The sequence below is a fragment of the Chironomus tepperi genome, unplaced genomic scaffold, assembly GCF_022539635.2.
Source record: "Chironomus tepperi strain 1889 unplaced genomic scaffold, CSIRO-AGI_Ctep_v1 contig_309, whole genome shotgun sequence".
NCBI classification, from domain to species: Eukaryota; Metazoa; Arthropoda; class Insecta; order Diptera; family Chironomidae; genus Chironomus; species Chironomus tepperi.
This window is the reverse complement of record NW_027226431.1, coordinates 1,058,973-1,075,716: the sequence shown is the minus strand read 5'-3', so window position 1 is coordinate 1,075,716 and position 16,744 is coordinate 1,058,973. Positions and strand designations below refer to the sequence as shown.

Below are 16,744 nucleotides of genomic sequence, written 5' to 3'. Positions count from 1 at the left end.
CGCACATCAGTTTGATTAACAAAATTGGAAGTAATTGATAAAAGCATTTAAAATGAAATTTTTACAACTAAATATTGTTAAAATAACGGTTTTGTAAAATTTAAATTTCTTTGTAAATTGTAAAACTGTACAAATTCCAGCAACATTTCAAAACATTTGTACGGTTTACATAAAAATGACATGAAACATGAAATTCTCTCCATGCTGACTCATAATACACTTAGAATGATAGTTTATAGTCATTATGATAAAGTGCTGTAGTCTTAAAGTCTAGTCATAAAGTCTGCATAGAATCTCTCCAAAGAATCAGAGTATGAAAATCAATACCGGAATCTTGAAATCTAGTAAACATCCAGTGAAGCATGAAGCCATACATCATGAAATGACTGAAAGAGGAAGTAAATAAAACAATCAGATTTCATCTTACAACCTAACAAAATGTGATTTAATGCACTTTCAATGACATACAACGATATTTACACAAAAATAATTAATCTATGTCGATTCTAGATAATAATGCTCATAAAAATTGTGTATTGCAGTACATGCCGTTAATTGGAGTTATTTGTAGAAGCTTTGAACTTCCAAAGTCAATAAAATTTATTTTATAATCCTTAAATTATTTAAAGATCCTTTCAGTTGGCTCTTGAATTGCTGTCATCTAATTCATAGCGAGATACTGTCGACTTCGTGTCCTTATTTGATGACCATCGATTCTTGAACAAGTCCGAGACTCCAAAGACAATTAAGACACCAATAATTACACCTTGAAGGGTTCCAGCAAGTACGTCAGACCAATGATGTTTGTAGTTAGAGATACGTGACAATGCTGTATACCATGCCATTGACAGGAACAAAAATTGAAGGAAGTGCTTTGCCAATTTTGATCCTTTCCATGACATTCGAACGTGAAGGAAGAGAGCAGCAAAAAGCATCGTGTACATTGAGAACGACGAGTGTCCGGACATGAATGAGAGCCTTACTTCCTTTAATTTTCTTGCAGATGCATTTGGATTTGAACATTCAAAGTCAACAATGTATTTGTAAAAGTTTTCTGGATTTCTACAGTCAATAATTGTACCATTTGTGAATGCAGGCTTACAGACATCAAAAAAGTGTGGTCGAAGACGTCCGATTGTATATTTTGCAATATCTGTGGTCATTTGGCTACAAGCAGCACCAAAGAGGAAAATTCCAATATATTTATAACAATGTTGTACCCAAATTGGGATTGTATATCCAAAAAGTTTTAAATCACGATCAGTTTCCATTCCTAGTTTCCATCTCACGAACTCAGTCACGACAATCTAGAAATTGAAGGAAATTTGAAATTATCATGCTTTGGCGGGATTGTACCCTAATATTTTCAAAAATACTAGCTTGATAAACTTACAGAAATGATTGGCAATCCGAAGCCAATAGAATACAGCAGCTCATGTGTAACTGTCGATTCATGAAATGGATACATAAGAGATTCGTCATTACAATTAAATCCTCGCTTGTAAGGCACACCGAAGAGGAAAAACATGAGGATTGGAATTCCAACTGAAATGAGAAATCATAAATAAATTAATTTAATTTTGAAATGATTCTTAATTTAACGGATTTTAGAGATTTGAATTAATGAAGATTTAGATCAAGTTTTGAATTTTTGAAAACCGTTAAAATTTGAAAGTCGAAATTTTTGAATTTTTGAAAACCGGTAAAATTTCAAACTAATAAAAGTCGTTAAAATTCGAATTTTTGAAAACCGGTAAATTGGCAAGTCTCTAAATTTTGAAGAAATCTTGCATGAGAAAAGATGATTGCATATGCACAGTAAGTAAAAAATATTTGATCTTGAGAAAAAATGATGTAATTATATTGAAATGAATCATCAATTAAACAATGATCTATTAATACACGATGAGCTTATTTTGTTGCATTACTTACCACATCCCAATAATATAATGTCTAAAACGACTTTTGTCAGTATTCGTTTCGTTTCAGAATCCATTTCGATCTTTCCGTTTGGAATCTGATTTTGTGTGCTGTTTAATGGGCTTGTTTCGTTCGCTTCAACGTTTGCAACTCGACTTCCTCGACTTGTCATCTGCAAAAATGATTTTCTATATTAAATCTGTGAGGTCGTCAAGATAAGATATGACAGCTTTCTTTTATGACATATTGATAAGATAACAGTATAGTAACTAATTCAAAACATTGTAGTAACTTCCTAATTCAATGAATTTAAAGGAATTACAAATATGGAGTGAAATCATATATCGTAATCGACACTTAAAATTAAAGGCGACAAGTTATATTATCACATTTATTATAAGCAATCTGACGATGTTTTGAGTAAGTTACAGATGAAATCATAGAAGTCAAGTTTGTCGCGTCACACCTGGTGAGTCACATTTCAAAGCAATGACGCAATGCCTATATATAAAAGCTTTGTGAGAAGATTGTCAAAAATCTGTGCGTGTATCTTCAAATATTTGTTCTTCATACAACAATATTAGCTTAAATCAAGGTCATTGCAACTGATTCTTTGAACAAAACTTAATTCTGTGATTTCTTATTACTGGATCTTTTAACAAATTATACTTAATTAATATTAGTAACACGTACATAATAAAAAATGCAAGCAAAATTATGCGAATATGTTAACAACAAACATAAATATCTTTAAAGCTTTGAAAATTCATGCAAAAATAGAAATTTTCCAAAAATAATCACTTTTTTCACTTTTCTTGAATACTTTTTTGTTAGTTAAAGTACGAATACACTATTTCACCACAGTTTGAGTATTTTTATTGCTCTTAAGACCTGTTAATTTACCTAAAAATCTAATAAAAGTTTAACACAAACTCACTAAACAACACAGAAAAGCTGAATGATTTGGGTGGGTTTTTTACACGTTTTTTCCCGATATAAAAAGATATTTTTATCCACTTTTTGACTGTCTGTCCGATTTTTAAATAATTTTTGACCGTTAATTTGTAAATTCAGACTCTGTTTGAATTTTTTCTGCTCTTTTGATTTTTATAATTTACTAAATTAGACTATTCAAGATGATTTCTTATTTATGTACTTGTATGCGCTTCAGTCAGTCTCGATTGACGACCTTATTTCACACAACTATTCTCTTGTTTCTCAAATTCTCTCCAAAAACAATGTTTCACAATGTTTTCAATGTTTTGCCGCTTATAAACAAAACATTGTACTTGATACATCACGTGAATAAATATAATTATTTTCTTTTACAATAATAAATTCATTCATAAATCTAAATGTAAGTAGCTAGATATGACATGATTCACACTAAATAGTTAATGCTTGATATTTCGTGTTTGATGAGCTTATTTAGATAACAATAAATATTGTACACGATAACAGAGTCATACACGATAGTGACGAAATTAAGCTTTTGATGGCAGATACTTAAGGAGTGTCAAAATAAATAAATTTAATTTTTTTGATAATTGTTTCAAGTTGAACGTTAAAGTTGAAGTTCAAAATGTTTCGTTCAGTTTTTAACGAGTAATTTATTTCAAAATCATTCTGTCCGTTAAATTTTTGGATTTAACTTTTCAGAAGTTCTAATCAAAGTTAGCATTTTATTTTTCAACATTTTCATCAGTTGAGCTCATCCGGTCTTCAAATTCAAATATTTTTGGAGTAGATTGTACAAAAAGCTCCAAAGTCTCAACAGAGCTTTCAGCTTAAAAGCTCCCTTTAAGTCCAAAAGCTTTTAACAAATGAGTGAGTACCAAAAAATATATTTTAACAAGATAGTTTTCATATCTTATTTGCAATGCTGATACACATTATCACCAGTTTACTTCTTCTCTACTCACACGCAATCTCAAATATTTTCACTTTCATCTTTTTTTCATTATTAAATCAAATAAAAAAAAGAGTAAAATTTCCATGCTTTTTGTTTAATTTACAAAATCATTGAAATGTAAAAAATTTACAGAGTTTTTGTTGGTTAAATAATGTAATTTGGAATGGATTATATGTAATTCCGATTATATTTTTTGCTGAATCTCATGGTAAAGTCGAGATCATATAAGTAAATCCAAAAGCATCAAGTGCGTAAGAGTCACGACAATAAACCCAGCAGCACCTGACACCTTTCACCTCTTCATACCATAATAAAAATCAACAAAATAGCACTTCATGCAATCCTCTTAATATCACTTAATCCATAGATTAAATCTCAATTCAATAGAAATTCCAATAACACAGTAAATCACACAGCAAGACTTAAACTAGCCACACCAAAAACGAAAGCGCACATACAAAACGTCTCAAGAGCCACAGACACAAATTACCGGTGATTATGCTGTAATAGCCACTATTAGATAAACTCACTGTTTGGTTAGCCAATCAATAGAATCATATTATCACTCAATTTAAATATGTAATATCAGACATGCTGTTTAAATCAATATTTCTTATTGGAAGTCTTTCTGCACAATTGTTGTAGATATTTTGGGGGTTCTAGGTTTTAAAAACTCAATATATTTGAATAAATTGAATCAAATTTAATTTTTAATGGAAATTTTGCATTTAAAATGATAAAAAAAATGAGTAAAGATTAATTTTGTACAGATTTGAACAGAAAATTCAATTATTCAAACCTAGGACCCCTCAAATTTATTAATTGCTGATTCCAATGAAAGTGAATGCTGTTTTCTTTTCATTCAGCACACTTCTAGTGAATTGTAACTGTTTAATCTACATCTATTATGGAATTAAGTCAGTAGGGAATAAAACACAAAGAAAAGATTCTTTTATGCTTTCTGAGAAAGTTCAGCAACTCCGTTAAGAATTATTTTATTACCATTGCAATCTTATTTCCCTTACAAATCTCTTTCTGCATTGCATAATTTACTTTAAAGACATTAAAAATATGTTTTTGTGGATATGTGTGAAAATTTACAGAATGGGAATAGCTATGTTTATTCTATTTGATACCGTTAAAGTGATAAATGATGTCTTTTGTATTTAAATACCTACAAGTGATTTGCACAGATTGTTTGTAGTTTGTACAATCGAATGAGATACATACGTCAATTATGTAAAGAAATTGGAAGAATTTGCCACTTTTTCTGCTCTTTGGCATACTTATTTACATACGAAATGTTGATTTGGATTTTGAATAGAATTGTCGAGTCGAATCAATATGAAATTTGAGTCGATTTTTAACTTTTCCTGCAGATATTTTAGTAATTGCTTGATTTTAGAGGTGCATCGTATTGCTTATCTATTAATGGCTATTAATAGGTTTAATTAAACCACTTTCAAATGGATTTCACTATTTACGTGTTGTTTATTCTTCAAAGTTTAAAAACAAACTGAACTTCCTATAAAAAGGGGTTTTCAACTATGTACAATAAATATTATTCAAATCTCAAATGAACGTTATAACAATCAAAAAATTAAATTTTTATTTACTAATCCATTTCCAATTGATTCAAGTCGTTTTGAGAATTCTGTATCAAAATCATGCTGACTGAATTTAAAGCCAATTTCACCATTGTCGACTTATAGCTCTGCCTTCTCAAATACCAAAGTTTAATGGTTTTTCAAGGTTTGCAATCAATTTTGAATTTAAAATTTCAATATCAAAAGCTTAACTAAGCATAACTTGTATTTAAGCATAAGGTTATCGTGAATGCCAACATCTGCAAAATATTAAGTAGCTACAAAGTCTTTTGTATGACTCAAAATCTCTGATGACCCAAAACTGAAATCAATTGGACAGGATTTTAAATTTTTCACTTCCTTAATAGTTTTATAAATAAAGTAATAATATTTTATCGGATATTTTGCACATCGCAAAGTGTTCCTGCAATTTGCAAATCAATAAACCACACCTTTGTCTTCTGAAAATTACAAAAATAAATTAATTGAACTTTCGCTGTCAATATCCATAAAATTACAATAAATTGTAAAACAATGAGACTCAAAAAATCATATAGGAATTTGACCAGTAGTGAAAATCGCCATTAAAAGGCTTAGCTGAGCGCGGAACAAAAACAGTAATAAATATATTTATAAGATAATTAATGAGAAATCAAATCATATGAAAGACTAAAGTAATGATATGAATTAATCAGGTGAATCAAATTGTACATTCGAATATATTTTTGGTGTGTCCGACTCAGCACGATAATTTGGTACAATAGATGAAAGTAAAATTTTAAATCTGTGACTGAGATACACGCAATAACTGAATCATATAGTCAACAAACAAAAGAAAGAAGAAGTGAAAAGTAAGAGGGAATTAAGACATATTGAACATGAATATTTTCCATATTTGTCACATAAACATTTGGATGCCTTAATGTCTCTTAAATTTTCTAATAATGTTCGATGTTAACACATCCATTGTGATGATTTTGTCAAATTTAAAGCTCTAAGTTGACTCAGATTTTAGGATTGAAATGTTGACTCGACTGGATTCGACTTGATATACATAAAATGCGAATGACATCAAGCTCTAATCAGATTTCCACCTGATCTGCAGCATCTTACGCAAGGTTATCAATTTTCCCATTAAAAATCCCAAAAGCTAAACGTTGGTCACCTTGCTGATTAGCAAATGATCATCAAATGCACAAAAAAATTGCTGAATAAACATTCGGTTGCTATTTTTAATCAGCATTGAGTTATCGATTTGAATTTTTAATTTTTTTGCATTATGTCACTGTTTAAAAATAAAAATTGATAAAGTTGTTGCAATAAAAATCCTCGAATTTTTTTAATAAAGTTATATATTATAATGTGAAGTCTGAAGAGTTCGGCATTAGTCAAAGTTTTTTTTTCGGGCATATTTTTGTGCTTTGAATGTTAAAAAGTTTTTGACGAAGAAGTTTGAGTCAGATGGGTTGGGTGTTGAATTTGCTAAGAAAACCCTCAGACTAGAGTCACACTCTAGATCAGTTGTGAGCAACCTTGCCTTTTTCGCGGCACACCTTTGCCGACTTGCCCATACTAGTGTGCCATAACATAAGGGTTGTCCACGACACACTTACAATTGAGATCAAGGTTTAAAAGTGGTGGACCTAATCCTCACTAACTAAACTGTTATAGGCTCAGCAACGCATATAATGAGCAGCTCTGGATGCAACAATTTCAAATGTCTATTACCAATCAATTTTCAAATTCAATTTTTTTTATTCATTGCATTAATGTTTAGGTAATAATCAATTGCCATGTAATACTTCAGTTTCAATAATTCTAGGCTGTTCCTCTGCACTCCCATATGATGTAGCATCGAATTCATAACTTAACATTCATAACAAAACAGTCTCTTCCCAGTATCTTCTTCATACTTCCAACAATAATCACATTCCAAAAAAAATTCGAATTAAAATTTATTATTTCCTTCTCAAAGCTGTAAACAGAAGTGTCATCATGAAAGTGCTGCGCCATCTGAGTCATTAAATCACTTGAAATGTTTACAACGTATACATGACACTTTCACACTATAAAACCAGCTGTAAGTGATAAATTTAACATGAAACTGCATCTCATTTTAATTTTTGACCAAGGATTAAAGATGTCATGTCCAATTCTCACGTCCATATTTATTTTTTGTTGAATCCATGACAAATTTTGCATTTTTGTGTAAATTTCAATTGAGAGGTTGTTAACTTATGGGATTTGTGATTTAGTAGGGAATAAGGTTTGGAGTTGTTTGACAATTTTGGGACATTTAGTCCACTTAAGAGTCAGGGTTCATCTCCTTTGACGCTATGGACATTTATGATGCAGGGAACTCAATTCCGACTAAATGTCGACTCAGATTTTGTATGAAAAAGTTGAATCGAATAACTATAAATGAATGCCTGTCTATATGGACGCCAAATTAAAATGGAGCCTTGAAAGTTCCGTAGAGGAGCTTTCTTCATTTGTATCGCCCAGGATCCTAACATCCAACAACCCAAGAACTTATTGAACTTCAAAAATTGACAAAAATCTGCAAAATTCCAACAAAATTCAATGATTTCCTTCTAATTTTTCAAAAAACGACTTTATTTATATAACAATATCCAACAGCATAATTAACATAACATCCAGAAGTATCAATCTATCAAATAAATAAATAAATACCTATCCTAAGCATCTTTACACCTATTATACACTTATTAAATTCCATTTCTACACTTATAATTATTATCTTTGAATTAAAACATTTCTTTTAATTTCTATTAAGCATGAATAAGCACGTAAATGTTTCTCGCTTCTTTTCGTAAATTAATTTTCAGCCAAATAGAAAGTAAATGTGTTTTTCTTAATATTTTTTACAATGGATTTTGGATATATTATTAAGTGAATTGTTGCACTTCAAACATAAATAACAATAAAAGTATATTTAGAGATGAATTGCTGCTCTCATCACATGGGTGAGATTAGCTAAATGGCCTAAGGAGATTTAAGTACGGTTGATGATTTGACGATTTCCTCTTAAATCTTAACACATTTGGTAATGATGTCGCTGGAGCTGTTCGTTTACTTTCCGATATTTGAGCTAATGCGTTTGTCAAAATTTTCTCCATTTCCAAAGGGCTGTATGTGGACTGAGGCTTAATTTCTTGTGGATTAATCATTTTGATGCCTGACGACGGTGTCGTTGCTGTTTCAAATGCAGGTATATCATTATTCAAATATCTCATATCATGCAGTTGCGAGTAAAGCTGATTGAGAGGTTGATTAAATGAGCTTGATGTCGGTTGCTGCTGTTGAACCTGTTGTGGTGATTGCGTCTGAATACGACCAAATGGATTGTTTTGTGGTATTGTATTCAATTGCGGTTGCTGTAAACTATTAAGTGGTGCTTGAAATGTTGGAATTTGATTGGAACTAAATGGAATGTTGTCTTCATACACAGGTTCAATGGATGGCTTATGCTCCAAATATCTTCCAAATCGTAATTTATCATCAACTCTATTGTCAGCATGCCATGGTGGGGATAAACCTCCTATATTTGAGCCATACGATGGTCCATACGATGGTCCGTACGATCCATATGTAGGATGCGGTTGATACGAAGGAATTGGAGGAAGTTGCTGATTATAGTGTGAATGATAATGAGTCTGTGATGCTCCGTATCCAATTTTTTTGGCATAAATTAATTTTCCAACAATTACAGCCATATTGAGGACTACTAAGCTGCTTATAAGGAAGAAATTAATAACTCCAATAGCTTTTATGCTGAAAATCACAGCTGTTAAAAATCCACCGATGAATGCCACAGGGAGGAAAATATTCTTCATCATCCGAATACGACCAAAGGTGCGTGATATACCTTAAAGTGGATATAAATAAGATTGAAATTTGAAACTTAAAATGATAAAGCAACAAATAATTTAAATTTTAAATTCAATCGGCATGTGTTTGTTATGACTATGAATTCATTTAAAAATACATATGTAAAATGATGATGATAATTAGGCAGTAAACATGAAAGCGAACCTTTCTCTATGGATACATAATATTGTCTATAAATATCCATAATGTATTTATCAAATAGAAATTTACAGCTTTGGTAGGTGACAATTCCCGCTATCATTTATCATTTAATCCAATTCGTCATAGCTAATTAGGCATTAATAGAGATGATTTTAAAAATTTAATGACTTTTTATGATTGAATATTTGGTTTATTAATAGATGACCCTCAATTCAGGGTTGTTATGAAACCTTGGGATTTGATAGACTTGGGTATTGTTTAACAGAGCCAGAGCTCGCCTTTAACTTGAACTTTATATAATGCCGAGTCGACTTATCCATACAAAATTTGAATCTGACATAACTGAGTAGTTGGTGTCAAACCATTTTACAATCTTCGACCGGAAAATTGGTTCAATACATTCAAATTACATCACTTCCAAATTTGGTCATTGCTAAGCAAATGACAATTAGTTTTAATTACTGTTTGTTTGGACGTCGTGACAGTCTTTATCAGGTTTTATCAAAACTTTCCAATCGCGACACAATAATACACAGATTTACCCTTTCAAAACGCATTTAGATGAAAGGAACAAGGTAGCTAAACAGACAGTATAATTAGAACTAAGCGGCGTCTGACTAGCAATGAAAGATACTTGGGAGTCTATAAAAAGACACTCAGAAGCTTCACCAGTTTGTCGTAGAGTACACTAGTCACGGAGTAAAGCTAAAGAAGCACTGGTATAGATTCTACCCGTGTTTGGTTCTAGCTTAGTTCTCCTTAAGTTTTCCATTAAATAGTCAGTTTCTTGTATAAATTACGAATACAATTTTCTGGGCAAGGCTCTAATCGATGTTTCAAGTATGCATCTATAAAATTCAATTTTCAGATACTAACTCTGTCCCTACTTAAGATGCCCAATAAATCCAAAAATGCCACACACCATTAAAAAGTGTAAACCCATTTTGCATAATTTATATCCCTCATCTATGTTGCCCTGTCGTAATCATTTATGTATTCATCATAGAGACTTGTACGCTTAATAGCTGAATATTTTTTCGTTTAATTTTCAAGTCTTGCCCTAATTCATTGAGGCATATTTTATCTTTCCGAAAAAAACACAAAAAACAAAAAAAGAAATTCGAGAAATTTACGACAGCAAACAGAAGAAAAAGAAGTGAAAAAAGAGCATAAATAAATATGTTGTGATTATGCTATTGATGCTTGTACCAATGTCAATCATATCTCTTACTCAACTCGTGCAACGACAAGGTCTCATAGAAAAGAGCAAAGCTGACATTAATAAGAAGAAGTTGAAGTTGCTTTTTTTCCTGTTTTTGGAACTGATTTTTGTGGCTAATGTCATTGAAACGTTTTTATATCATAATTTGTGAGCTTGATTTGGGCAAGTCAATGCAACTTGAACTTGTATTTTTTAGAAATAAAATCGAATTGCTTAACATGTGTGACATCATGACTGACTGGTGGGGGATTAAAATGAATCAGATCAACAACAACACATGTATGTAATTTCGCCGACCTTACCATTTTCAATTCCACTTTCTCCCAAATTCCAATCAAAAATTAAACTCCTGAGTAGTTGACGGATTTCGGTGAGCTTCTCGGATACACTCCTATTTGCACCATAACCTCGTATCACACTCACATCTGTGCTGGTATTTTTTGGCGATGAATGACTAATAACTTCCGTGGCATCAATAAATTGACTCTGACATTGTCCCAATGTGATCAATAAAATGACTAGCGCTACGTAAAATGCCACTTTGTGCTTATTACTATTATCAGTTAGCGTAAACATTATGTCTGAAAATGAAGAGAAAAAAAAAGATGTGAAAATTAAGAGACGCATAGCTGTTAATTGTTAAAACGTTAAATATTTTATAGACATTGTCCGTTTCTTTTCTGCTTAAATTTAATCATCGACAACAGGCATCCATCATTATTTATTTCTATTATACTCATTTTCTTGGTCTTTATTGATCCATGCATTGTGGCACTGCAGTCAAGTTAAGTGAGTGAAACACGTGGGTAAATAATAAAAGAAGTGAAGTAAATTGAAGATTGCTGCTTGCTATAATGATCAATATAAGTTTCAAGGCTTAAAGCGCAGTTTATGATCGAATGGCTTGATTTATGGCACTTCCAAGTCATGAATCAATTTTTAGAGCTTCCAAAATTTCCAATTTTCAATTAAAATTCAGAAGCTATAAAAATTAAGCTTTAAATCACTTTTAAGCAGCATCAATGACTATATAAAATGCTAAATGCAGCCAATAATCCCCGATTTCACAGCAATAATCATTCTATATAAATGCTTTCAAGAAAGTGTTAAGCATACTGCATTTAAGTGTATGTGCATGTAATTTAATAAAGCATAAAGCCTTACATGCTCAACACCCAAATAATTCTCAAATTAATCAATGTTTTACACAGTGACTTAATGCACTTTGTTGTCTAATTAGTCAGCGTACCGTGCATGTCTAATGTTTGGGCAGTGGAACTAACTAACGCCTGCAAGTTCAAGTTCAAAAGCAGTAGCCGAAAGCTCTTTGTTACTAAGTCATGCGCAAAATTGTGGATTTCACTTTATAATTCGAATGCAATTGTGAGAAAATTGAAGAAGAATCGTTATTGGAGATGCTGAATGCATTCATTCGGTGAAATGGATGGGTTGCATAAAAAAAGAAATTTTGCACATAATTGGGTATTATAGGTGAAAACAATAGCCATCTGACATATCATGCAATTGATATTATAATAAAAATATAAACGTAAATAAGCGACGCTACATGCTGACCATGATGTGAGGAAGTACACGCGACAATAGAAGACATTATTTGTTTATGTCTATAAATAGTAAATTAGACAGTCTAATTACAGAGACTCCAAAAATAAGCAATGAATTGCTCTAAAAAGCACCATCCACACCTTGAAGCATTCATGCAAAAAATCTCTTTTCACTGGAAATACTCATTAAATGAAATTTTTATTAATTTTTTGGTTTTCAAGCTCATTTCACTTTTAAAATTTACTTTTATTATCGTTCATGCGTGCCTGATTGATTGCGAAAGGTAAATATGAAACTTTTTTCTACTACTATGCAAATATTAATTGTATTTTTAGAGCAGTAGTTTCATTTCCGTACAATTCCCACCTTCAAGCATGACAAAGGCGGCTCATAACTAGAATTATGTTGCATGTGATGTGTATACGCACACGTAATTCCATTTGTTTTTCCTGCCATAACTAGATTGTGGCAAATAAAACACGAAAATTGTCATTTATGGTGTGACTTAATGAAGTGAAGCAGTAACTTAAGGTAGTCGACTTTTAGGGCTGGTTTTTCGGGTATATATGCCAATATAAGCTATATCCGAGCAGCACAATGCATTAAACGGCTTTTTTGCTGCAAAAATGGTTCTAAATCCACCATGACCATACCATCAGAGCAACTTTGTGTTTTACTGCTACTACGGCGACGCAACAGTGACCAAGCGAACACGATGTGCTGCTCGGCAAATATTCTTTAGCGGAGTTTGATTCGAAAAGCTTGACGCGACTCCATATGAAGCTCTAGTCGACGTCAAGCTCTTCTTTCCCAGATACAACTACAAAATACCCATCAAACCAGACCTTCTGGATCGTGACTTATCAATTAATACATTTATCTCACATTTTCTTTAACAAATCTTCAGCCTAATCCAACATCCAAAACAAAAATGAAAGCATTTCTATCCAATTAATTAGGAAATGATCTCGTTTGTAAATTACATGCTGTTTCGTAATGAGCATCATTAGTTGGATTAGCTCACGAGCCGTTGAAGCTATTCAAAATCAATTATTGATCATAAAATTTTTGACATGTCAATAATGAAAGTTTTGTAAGTACTATAAGCAGTACACGTTTAATAATGTTCATTAGGAGGTATCTTATACTTGATTATTTAGGTATTTGGATTTTGCTGCTTGATTTAGTTTTTGAGTACTGAACGGAATTAGATTTTTATGATTCGTATGTGGATATTCTGTTTATGGAATTTTGAATGTAATGCTGTTTTGTTAGTGACTATTAAGTACATGTCTCACACCTATTTCAGTTCAACCCCAGCTCTTGTGTTTTACATAGTTGAACATGGGAAGTGTTAACCTTGAATGTTGATTGGATTTATTGAAAATCTGGATATGATTTGAGAAGTTTATGAAATTGAAGGGAAATTTACGAATAGCATAAGGTGGCATTAATCGTTACAAAACCCGGCATTAGGCAAGCGTGGCTCTGAGATGGATTCAAATTGAATTTAGCTCCACATCAGAGTTTCGTCGGTCTGTGATCAAACGTTTGATCGATTAATCGAAAAAAATACGTTGTTTATTTTGCTAAAAACGATTTGTGCTATTTGGGATTGATAATGACATCGAAATTCAGTCAGATTTGGGCTTTAGTATTGCTGAACTTTTGGGATATTCGATAATCTATTAGTTCTAATTGGAAAATGCTGCAGTATTGCTGATTTTTCTTACAATTCTGAAGTTTTGCTGATTCAAAGATTCAAGACAAGACTTACGCACATACCAGTTCAATGTAAATTGGTCATAATTTTTGCCATGACTACTCTAATTCTACAAAACTCAGCATGACCCAATAAAATCCACAAAACAATTGGAATGTCGTGAAATTTGAACTATAAAAACAAATACACGTGATGGTCACTGACATCATAATAATTGTTGTGCGTTATACAGACAAAATACAACGCAATTAGAACAATAAGTATGATTAACGACTCAACATTATTCGGAATGAACATAATAAAAATAAAAATCAAGTTTAATTGAGTTCAAGTTAATTCCCATCAAAATAATTTAATATTTTAAGGTGAAAATATTAAATATAAATGGACGATTAACACTATGAACTCATTGAAGGTTGACATTTTGGTTTGTTAATCTTTTAATGACCTTTTCGAGGAAGATTTTATAAACATTTAATTAAATGCAGCGTTGGTTCCGTTAGTTATGTGATTGTTGTTATCGTCGATGCTTTTTAACATCCGCAAGATTTGCAAATTTTACAATTTTTATTAGGTTTGTGCTGAATTTTGATTGAATTAATATGCAGAAATTTCGCAAAAATTAATGCAGATATTTCGCAAAAATTAATGCAGATATTTATATCCTGAAAGTCAGAGAATGGAGCCGATTAGAAATTTTTATAGGTCTGATTTAAATTTCTTTACAAAATTCGCGAAGATTTTAAGATTTTGCATAAAAATTCTATGATTATTTAAATTTTAAGCCATTAACCTATAAAGATCATTAGCAAAAATATATGAAAACTATAAAATTAAGCATTTTCAGAATGATTATCATAATTTTTGCGATCTTAACGGTGAAAAATGAAATTTGGCACACGTTATCAATTTAGTATCCTTTTGATAAATAATCATGAAGATGACCTGAATTTGAAGTATTGATTTTGACAAAATTTCTAGAGATTAAGGCCGAAACTGCTAGATAACAGGGAAATTCTTCGATGTTTCGGTCTTGACAAATCTTGAGATTATCATGAAGACTAGAAATCTTGTCTTTGGTCTCGATAGTCGTGACTGATTATGTGAGAAACCAGATCATTTGAAATTCGGTTCAATTCCGAGCATTGCTTTGGTGGTTCCTAAATATATTAACAAATCCGATCGACACAATGCGTCAAGTGACATATTTTGGTCGGAAAAATGAGTCTAAATCAGCTGACATGATGCCGTCAGCGCTGCTTCACTTTTTACCGTCAATATGACGACAAAGCCGTACCCTACCGAACATGTTGTGTTGCTCGGAAAAAGAGATAATTTCACATAACAATTCAGCTCCAAGAAGATAAACTCAATTTTCTTTTAAGTTAAGTCCAATTCTCAAAATTCACCAACAACTTCCCAATAAACCTTAAACTCCATGTAACCGACAACAACAACACTGAACTTTGAATATTTCTCATTAACCATCAGAAATCATCATGTACGGCAGATTAATCCATTAAGAAACACTTTTGTAAACAACTTAGTTTATGTTAATACTGAGTCGTAGTTGAACTTGAACTTCGTCTTAATGTAATAAGCCGGATTCAGGTTACCGGACAAGTCTCGTTGACAATTAATTAAATTGCAATTTTTCAGCAGTTAGTCATGGATTTTAATTTTTGTGCATCAATTTCTACACATCATTAAAAATGCTGTGCCTCAAAATGCATAACTGAAGAATTTTATTCTTTTTTGTCAGTCTGATTCCTTCCAGAAGGTAATAATGGAAGCATTTAAAAAGAAAACAAGCATGATGATGTGATATTATTGCATTCCTTACAAGCCTCATCACACAGACCAAAAAAGAAGCCAAAATTCCAAGAAATTTCATGAATGATTTTTTTTTTAATTTTATTTTTGGATCTTGCGAATTCCTTTTTGTTCTACTTACATTTTAGTGATGTTTCTTTAATGCCTTAATGTCTGATTTCGATAATATTTTATAAGAATTATTTACAGTATTTAAAAAAAGATATTTCCTTTGGTATTTAAGTGAAAAGTTTTTTTTTAAGGCAGAAATATAAAGTGTTTATTTTTGTGATTTCAAGTTCTGCAACTTATTCTTATTCTTCTTATTATATCGTCTTTCTCTTCTTCTCGATTTCTTCTTTCGTTCTTTTCTACATCGACACACAAATTATTTTTCTCTTGAATTCCTATCTCGATCCAACGATATTCAAGCACAAAATACAACATCGCAAAATCATTTCGGTTGAGTCCTCAATAATTCTTTTTTGTATTTTTTTGGACTCATTCAGCACTTCCGAAATATCAACGGCACTTGTTACTATTTTCGGTCCGATCCCGGTAAACAATGAACATAAACTGAACAATTTTAATAAAGAAATTTTCGTTAAAAATCTCTCTCGACTGCAACTTAAAAATCATCAGCTGTGTGGCTTTTGCGGTCTTTAATGATATCAATTCACTAACCAACTGAGAAAAAAAGAAATGAAAGAAATTACACATAAAGAAAAGTTGGGTGGAAGAAAGAAGTTCGAACGAGATCGTGCAAACTGAATAAGTTTGTAAAAAGCAAACGAGAGAAAGATTGGAAAGAAAGGAGAGAGGAGGAAAGTAGTGAGAGTTAACGGGCTGTTAAACATTTACTTTTACCCTGTTATCCATATGTGATGATCTACTCACATTGATAACAAAAATATTTTTGTACGCAAAATATGTACGAGTAAGTGATGATG

General features: G+C 31.5%; 2 protein-coding genes across 6 annotated transcripts; both read right to left on the bottom strand.

The window, feature by feature from the left end:
- Positions 1-416: 416 nt before the first annotated feature.
- LOC139092633 (putative phosphatidate phosphatase) lies at positions 417-3,000 on the bottom strand. 4 transcript variants are annotated; one of them, XM_070643115.1, is made up of 4 exons: positions 2,858-3,000; positions 1,933-2,092; positions 1,394-1,545; positions 417-1,307 (listed from the first exon to the last, which is right to left on the bottom strand). In XM_070643115.1, exons 2-4 carry the CDS (start codon positions 2,090-2,092, stop codon positions 636-638), a joined length of 984 nt encoding a protein of 327 aa, XP_070499216.1. In that variant the 5' UTR covers positions 2,858-3,000; the 3' UTR covers positions 417-635. The 4 variants fall into 4 exon arrangements, with proteins under 4 accessions (XP_070499216.1, XP_070499214.1, XP_070499213.1 ...); XM_070643113.1 differs by having other exon boundaries at positions 2,824-2,976; XM_070643112.1 differs by having other exon boundaries at positions 2,722-2,878.
- A 5,082-nt stretch (positions 3,001-8,082) lies between these two features.
- LOC139092818 (uncharacterized) lies at positions 8,083-16,464 on the bottom strand. Of its 2 annotated transcripts, XM_070643352.1 has the most exons (3): positions 15,937-16,464; positions 10,996-11,274; positions 8,085-9,307 (listed from the first exon to the last, which is right to left on the bottom strand). In XM_070643352.1, exons 2-3 carry the CDS (start codon positions 11,267-11,269, stop codon positions 8,412-8,414), a joined length of 1,170 nt encoding a protein of 389 aa, XP_070499453.1. In that variant the 5' UTR covers positions 11,270-11,274; positions 15,937-16,464; the 3' UTR covers positions 8,085-8,411. The 2 variants fall into 2 exon arrangements, with proteins under 2 accessions (XP_070499452.1, XP_070499453.1); XM_070643351.1 differs by lacking the exon at positions 15,937-16,464 and having other exon boundaries at positions 8,083-9,307; positions 10,996-11,656.
- Positions 16,465-16,744: the final 280 nt, after the last annotated feature.

Coding starts and splice junctions, on each gene's coding strand:
- LOC139092633 (XM_070643115.1), bottom strand. CDS start 2,092: ATGACAAGTCGAGGAAGTCGAGTTGCAAACGTTGAAGCGAACGAAACA. Junction 1,546..1,932: donor CATTATATTATTGGGATGTG/GTAAGTAATGCA, acceptor TTCTCATTTCAG/TTGGAATTCCAATCCTCATG. Junction 1,308..1,393: donor TCGGATTGCCAATCATTTCT/GTAAGTTTATCA, acceptor TTCAATTTCTAG/ATTGTCGTGACTGAGTTCGT.
- LOC139092818 (XM_070643351.1), bottom strand. CDS start 11,320: ATGCGTCTCTTAATTTTCACATCTTTTTTTTTCTCTTCATTTTCAGAC. Junction 9,308..10,995: donor AGAAAGTGGAATTGAAAATG/GTAAGGTCGGCG, acceptor ATCCACTTTAAG/GTATATCACGCACCTTTGGT.